Below are 7,905 nucleotides of genomic sequence, written 5' to 3' on the forward strand. Positions count from 1 at the left end.
ACATTTCCGCACTAAATAGTTGCCTTTGATAAGCTTCATTCTCAAAAATGGCTTGGAATTGGCCAAAGCTCTTCTACAACTCTCAAGGTCTTGCTCTACAAGAAGGCTATGACTCAAATCTCAGCTCAATTGGAGCAGCAGTGCAGCTGAGAGGAGAGTAGGACTAGTTGAGGAAAAACACCCAAAGTTTCATGTTTTTGCTACTATTGAGTTGATTTAAGGGCTCAAGCTAAAGTCTCTCATCAAGAACAATCTTGCTATCCAAAAAGCCACATCAAAATTATCAATGTTGAACCCAATTTTGTCCTCCAAGATTCAGATACTTATGGGAAACTTAGCCCCTTGGCTTCTTCTGTGTGCTAAGGGGGGTGATGTTTAGCTGTAAGCTTTCAATGATTCCAATTAGGCTGGATGTTATGGCATGTGAGTGTCCCATTAGTGGTGGCTTTTGCTTTCACCTTGGTGATTGATGTATATCATGGCTCAACAAGAAGTAGCCTAATAATGGCCACTTTGAGTTACGAAGTTGAGTATAGGGTAGGTTTACAAAAACGACTGTGGAGTGTGTATGGCTCAAATGTCTCTTTTGGCTAGATCTTGGTATTGGACAATAGTCCCCCACCTCTGTTTTCACTGACACCCATAGTGTATTGGCATGCAAGGAACTTGGTGTTTCATGCTTGCACAAAGCACATTGAGATGCATTATCGTTATGTCAACAAGGAGAGGCTCATTGGTAGGAAAGATTAGCTTGGCTTATATCTCTACACATCACAATGTGGTAGATATGATTTCTAAAATGGTACAGCCTTTTATGAAAATGATTTATTTCTCTCTAGATCCATTGTTTTGTTGTGTACCTTTGTCTTCCAAGCATGTTGCTAGCATCATGCTAGATGCTAGTAGAGACAAGTGAACTTTTTGCTACAAATAACTTGTGTTGTAGTTGTGGATGAAGGATTTGAAAGGTATGACATCAGTGTTCCTGATGAATACCCCGGCGGCACAGGAGAGAGTGCACTTCCACAACTTCCAGTAGTGACTTGTAGACATTGACTTATAGGCATGTGTTACTTTATTTGAGGGATATTCTATAGCAAAAGATTAGATTTTGCTTACTAAATCTAAGATTTAATCTTTATCTTATGTGTCTTTTGTAGCACTCATCACACCTTTAGTAGTGTCTTCCATTATAGGTGCTAAAATTAATCATTCCATTGTTGACATGATATTGTATTAATTCTTCTCTTGTTGCATGTAGGTCTATGTGAGAGCCAAAAAAGACCTTCTCTTTACACGCTAAGTGTGTTAGAGCTAGGTCACCCCCTTATTATACTTGGACAAGATGTTTTGACAATGATCCTGCTCCCCTCAGAGACACAAACTTCATTATGGCTTGGGTAATCAAACTTAGTGATACCATGAGACTTCATTATGGCTTGGGCAGTCAGATTCAATGATAACCTTTGGAATCTTGACATTTGATAAAGCTTTTGTTTTTCAAGTATGTTTTTTTAAATTAACCAAAAGTGTTTGGAGATTAATTGCATATTTGGATTTGATTTTTGCTATATACATTCTTTGGATATTGAGATAGTTGACCTTCTTATTGATACATTTATAGCTTTTTGGGTATCAATTCTATGACATTATGGTTTGTATATTTGGATTTTATGTTTTTGTTATGGTATACTTTTTTTTATAATGATTAATTGGCATTGTTCACATATCTTTATGGAGATAAAGAAAGAGAGAGAAAGGAAGAGAGCGAGTTCATTTTTAAAGGCAATAGGAATGATATTAATGCGGCTCATGAGGAATGATATTTTTGGTTATGAATAATTCTTTGGCTACACTTTTTTTGGGGCGATTAATTAAAGTAATCATAAGTAGTGACAAAGAGATAACAAATACATGATTATTGAATATAAATATTGTTGTAGAGGTCAATCTTGCTCAAGTGTTGAGAAGTTTGTGCAAAGATGAGCATTTGAGAGAGAAAAACAAGTATTCTACTTATATAGTGTCTCATTCCATTCACTTAAATAATGTTTGTGTATCTATGTAATTATGATGTAGACATGTATATGTTTTTATGCATGTAAGAATATCTCCGACGAGCCTGCAATTCAACTGGTGAACGATCGCGTTTCATGATGGGGACTCAGATTCGATGGCTAGAGACTACACGACGGTAGCACGCTTGTTGAGCCAATGGTATATATCCACCATCTCAACAAGAAGAATATCTCAAGAAGAATATCTCTTGCCCGTCGGAGATGAGTTATGCCACTTGTTACATGTGACATAAACAACGATCAATCTTTGAAGCAAGTGTTGAAACTTGAAAGCATATTTAAGGGCAATTCATGATGTCATAACATTGTTTGAAGCGTGTGTGCCATGTGGGTTGCTACATTTTAAAAAAATTAACCAAAAGAAAAAACGCAAGGATATAAATATGAAAGAATGAGAATATAGAATAGGAAAGAATTTCATGAACTCTAGGTTTCCATAGCTCTCTCTGTCTTGTGTCTACAGTTTTTTTTTTACATACAGTAAAACCATGCAATCAAAAGAACATTAACTGGCTAGTCCTTTCAAACTCAGAAGCCCCATGGTTCAAAGCTTTACCTAAATTAACGTCTGTTCCTGCTCTCTTTGTGTTTACGAAAGACAATTCCCTGAATCCTGTAGAACTCCTTTCAACATAAATATCTTTGCTAGTAGACAAACTCTATATCCTCAATGATTTGGCCTGCGCAACTACAGTTCCCCTAAAAAGCTTGCTATGCGCTGATGATCACTTGTCTAAATTCTATTCACTTGTCGGCAGAGAGGCGGCGACACCATTCACTTGTCGGCAGAGAGACCGCTGTCGCCGCTGCTGCTGTCGCCATTGCCGCCGCCGTAGAGCAGGTTTTGATGCTGTTTATAGCTATGGCTACTTGAGCTGATGAGCTCTCCTCTTTGCCTTCTCATTTCCAGCACCTTCCTATGTGAATTGGAGTGGACACTCTCCATAAACGTGGGGCTTGCAGCTGGTCTGTACTCAGGGCAGAGCCTGCCAGATTTGTACCTAACCCCACATGCATTACACAGGGTTTTAGGTCCCATTGGACCTGCCCTCCATTGGGGCGTTTTCTGCGTAGCACAGTGCAGACACTTCCTTACTGGACTCACATCTTGCACCTTGGCTTTCTTGGGCTTGCTGTTAGAAAAACTATCATAAAATTTGTAGAATTTCTTCACTTTGGGGGATGAATCATCCACTTTCTTAAGCTGGCGATGATGGTCGTCGTGTTGATCATGATCATCATCATTATGGTCATAGTATGTGGTGAACATGTCGGAGTCAGATGACGCAGCTGTAATGGTGAAAGTGGCAGAGGAACTTTCTAGAATGCTCTCAGAAGCTTCTGGGGAGAGTATTCGAGTGTTCCAGAAGCATACCGCGGTTCTGCATCTCTTGCTCCGCGCTCGCCCCGGGACAGACATTTCAGGGCTAAAGCTCAATGCAGAGCCAAGCTTTTCCCTTGAGTAGGCACTGCTTTCCAACACAGACACAGGACTGGTGCTCTGAAATGATTCGTTTGTGCTTCCTCTTTGGACTTTCTCCTCTTTGCCAAACAATCCATTAGAGCCTAGAGCTATGCTTGCAGGTGCATCACCAGAAGAGAATGACTCCTCCACAAAGTTGGATAGCCATTCAAGCTCTGCCAAATCATCACACTGGAAAACCCAAATGCCAAAATTAAGGTCATTTATATGTACTCCCTTATTCCTTAAAAAAGGTCTTAAATGCACGCAGCTTATGTAAGTGAAGTGCATCCTTAAACTGAGTAAAATACTCCCTCAACCGAGGCAAGAGCCTGCCAACAATAAAAACATTGCTTATTTCTGCCTACTTGACAAGGAATTAGGGGCTTAATTCCTTACCGGTACACAGAGTTCATTCGAATCAAAAACGCTAGGAGCTTGCTGAGATAGGTTCTTGTCCATTGAAGAGGAGACACAAGCACCCAGTTTGGCTTCTGAGGGTATTGTAGCAAGAGAGGAAGTGGCATTGCTAAGGCAAGAGTCGATAGGACCACCAATGTCTTCATTGGAGAAATCCAAGAGGTCATCAATGGCTAGAAAGTCTCCATGGTCAAGGTCAGGAAGGGGTAAACCTTTGCTGCTGTTGCTGAAGCGAGGGAGGATGTGAGGGCTGCTACCATGGCCATCAAGGGGGGAGAGAGGGTGGGCGATGTCCATAGCCAGAGGTAATGAGCAGAGGAGAGAGAGGGGGAAACGGGTGGTGTAATTGTTGAGAGCAAAAAGCTAAATTTCCCTCAGAAGGACCATGTGGGTGTAGAGAGAGAGAGAGAGAGAGAGAGAGGGGGGGTTAGTGTAGTAGTGGTTGTAGTGGGGAGTAGTAGAAGTGATGGTGGTGCTGTTGCTATGAGAAGGCTCTTTTAGTGAACGGTGGTGGGGATGATGGAGAAGGTGATGCCGACAGAAGCGATGGGTAAACAGCAAGCACCCCCCAACCCCCCCCCCCCCCCCCCCCTCCTCTTTTGTGCAAGCTGGACGAGAGCTGCTGCTGTGCTGCTGACAAGCTACTTACTACCGCAAAGGGAGTAGTGTTGCGGTACAGGGAAGCAATCACTACTACTCCTCTACACCACAACTATTCTTGGTGTGGTTCTCATCACCCTCACTACCGAGGCTATAGTAGGAGCCCAACAAACGCAAAAAAGAAAATCATCAATACAAGAAAGCCCAACAACTCCAGCAGCTGCAGCAAACAGTAAGGTGAGCTAATTATGAGCCAAACTCTAAACAAGGCACTGTTTGTTAGCTGTTAGCTATGAGCGTGTGAGACGTGTGCGCGCGTGAGAGAGAGATGGCTCAGTTGAAGAAGAGAATGGTTGGTTTGCTCACGGGTCCAACTTGACGCTGATTGAGTATTTGTAAAAAAAACTCTACTTTTTTAATTGGACTTTTTACGCTTAATTCCTTTAATTAATCATGGCTTTGGAGCTTCCCGGACCTACGTGCGGGGTCGTGCTCCCTCGCGTGCTTCGATGTCCTCATATAGTCGCCTCTTGGTGCTCCCCCCAACCCGCCATATTTGGCGGCGCCTCTAACCTAGCCCTTGCTAGCTATAGCTAGCCTCACTCCTCCATACTTCTAGCGCGTCCAGCGCCAACCTTTTTCTCCATATCAATCGCCACTAAACTTTCACTTCACCACCCCCTAACCCTTTAAACTTTTCGCGAACTTTTTACCCGCCTCCAGCTCACCTTCATGAATACACGCACACAATTATTTTCCCTTGTGCTTGCGTGTAGTATTTGTATTGGCGCATTTTAAGCTTTCCCCCGCTGCACATGCCCACCATTGGCTTGTTTCTTCTCGGCACGTGAGCCCATTTGCCTTTTGTCAGTCCCCTTCCAACCCTTTTTTGTGTAATGCTAAATCCCCCCCTCGCCCCCTCCCCATGTCTTCTAAAGTCTCAGCACACATTTCTACTTTATTCCATCCCCATAAGCCTTTTTCCATTGCTCAACAAGAAATATACTGAAAAATATAATTGAATACATTTAATTATATTCACTTTATTATTGAATATTAATCTCAACTTTATTATTGAATATTAATCTCAACTTGAAAAATCTAGTGACTAAAATAAAGATTGATAAAAAAATTGACATGATACTAGTGCTTAACATAGATTCATCTTCAACAAACTAATTACATCTTATTATGCAGGTGTTTCTCTCTTATTTGAATTGGTTAGGAGATCAATAAGAAGATAATAGTGACAGAGATCGATCAGTAGTGCTAGTGTACACTGTATATAATCTGCTTTTTCACATTCATACATTACAGGAAAGTTTGTTCACATGCGCATTGTGGATTTTAGCTAGAGGTTGGGGGATGAGAGAGAAAAAAAGAAGGAACCTTTCACGCAAAAATTATAAAGCAGTAATAATAAGCATGCCCCTATTCTGTCACTGTCCATCTGGCTATGGCTGATGCGTCTCGCGTATCCACCGCTTTTCTTCCCATTTAAAAGCTGTGTGTGTGTGTGTGTGTGTGTGTGTGTGTGTGTGTGTTCGATACTATTTCGCCCGCCTGGGGAATACAAAAATTTCACGTCTTTTAACAGGTGCCCACGTTGCTTTCAAACTTCGTTTGAACGGATCATTGTTTTGGGAGTGTACTTTCTAGCTGTGGGTCCATCCCAACCATAGCTAGTCGTAGTCGTGAGCTAGTGAGGTTTGAAGCCGTCTTCCCTAGCTTCTAAACGTTAATCTAATGGCCTCTGGCCAGCTCAAATTTGAATCGCATCCCCGGACAGAAAAGTGGTCCCGGCGCCCAGGTGTGGGGACCGCAAGATTTGCTCTCGCCCTCCAAATTTCAAAATTCAAACCCAGTTAGCTTGCATTTGTTTATTAAATAAAAACAACGCATTTTGCTCATTCGGGACTACTGAACAACAGGAGTTGAAGCGTGGAAGGCTATACATCAACGGCAATGTGTGCTAAAATCACGCTTTGCATTACGCTAACTACACCTTTAACGCTTTGCATTACGCTAACTACACCTTTAACGTGTATGGCGCGCTTACGGGTCGTTAAAAATTTAGACACATTTTGAGGTTTTTGAAACATTGTGCTGTTTTTTCCTTTCTCCATTGCCCCTTGAGGAATACCGCACGTGCCGCATGTGTCACACGCATCCAGGACACATGCATTGGCATTGCAGTTAACATACAGAGCTGCCATCGTAACAGGACCTCCATATGACTGCAAATGCATGCATGTGTTCTACAACATCATGGCTCGCCGCTCACGGCGGCAAGGTCTCACCGCCGGCAGCTGGCAGGTCGTCGCGGCTTGTGAATCGTCACATGTCCATTGCGATCATGGATGATGGCAGCTAGGGTAGCATGCTGGTAGCTGTAGTGTGTATGGCAAATGCATGACAATGTCCATCAAAATTTAACAGCCCATAGTACATACTACATACTGCGGGCGGGCAGCCCATGTGGCAGCGGCGGGCTGTCGGTCACTGTCGCGGCCCGCGGGCATTGAATGAGAGCAAAACACTACCAGTCTACCTGGACATAAGTGACAAATCGGCTTTGCTTTAGTTTTTACACGCTGGCAGCTTTCGGGCCGCGTCAGAGCTGCCAGCTGGCACCGCATCCACGGGGCTGGGGGAACACGGGGGCCGGAACGTACACAAATTCGATTTCAGAAAATTCAAGAAAAATTGTTTTAAATATTTATGCATTTTCCAAGAAATATCTAGGCAGGCCCCACAAGCCATTCTTTCTATTTCTTTTTACGACTCCGAGTCCGGGCTCACACGATTAGAATTGTGGCCATGTGCATGCAGGAATCCTGACGGCATCTAGCAGGCGGTAGACGCTTTGGCTGCACTGAACAGTTTAAGAATCGTACTCTGCTTTTGCCGAGACCCTAATCACCGAACTACCCACATGTGGATTCACGTGCCGACGGTGCCGTTGCTAATGGTCTAGTAGCTTGGTTCCAGCCAGTGTTCGAAAAAAACGTATTTTTCGAAAAACCTTTATTTAAAAATTCTGAATTTATTTATAAAGAAAAATCTTGACATCTCAAGGTTTTTATTCTATAACTTCTCAAAATCTGGAAATATTTGTACCTTAAAGTTTTAAATTCGAAAGTACTTATGCAAGTGCAAATTACACACTAAACTCGAGTTTTTTTCGAACAGTGGTTCCAGCCTGTGTGAGCATGGCATCCTAAACTTTAAAGGAATGCTTTTTGAAACAATAGGTTTTGATAAGCTTTCCCCCTTGAGGGGAGTGTAGAAAAAACTTTAGAGCATGCTTTTTGCGACAATTAGTTTTGATAAGAATTCCTCTTT

The 7,905-nt window shown here is 42.4% G+C and overlaps 1 protein-coding gene across 1 annotated transcript; it reads right to left on the reverse strand.

Moving 5' to 3' along the window:
* Positions 1-2,410: 2,410 nt before the first annotated feature.
* On the reverse strand, positions 2,411-4,877 carry LOC147625293 (GATA transcription factor 2-like). The gene is made up of 2 exons (XM_086818620.1): positions 3,940-4,877; positions 2,411-3,732 (listed from the first exon to the last, which is right to left on the reverse strand). Exons 1-2 carry the CDS (start codon positions 4,255-4,257, stop codon positions 2,854-2,856), a joined length of 1,197 nt encoding a protein of 398 aa, XP_086674746.1. The 5' UTR covers positions 4,258-4,877; the 3' UTR covers positions 2,411-2,853.
* Between the last annotated feature and the right edge of the window lie 3,028 nt (positions 4,878-7,905).

Source organism: Cibotium barometz, chromosome 24 (assembly GCF_041138505.1).
Source record: "Cibotium barometz isolate CiBa-2024 chromosome 24, ASM4113850v1, whole genome shotgun sequence".
NCBI lineage: Eukaryota > Viridiplantae > Streptophyta > Polypodiopsida > Cyatheales > Cibotiaceae > Cibotium > Cibotium barometz.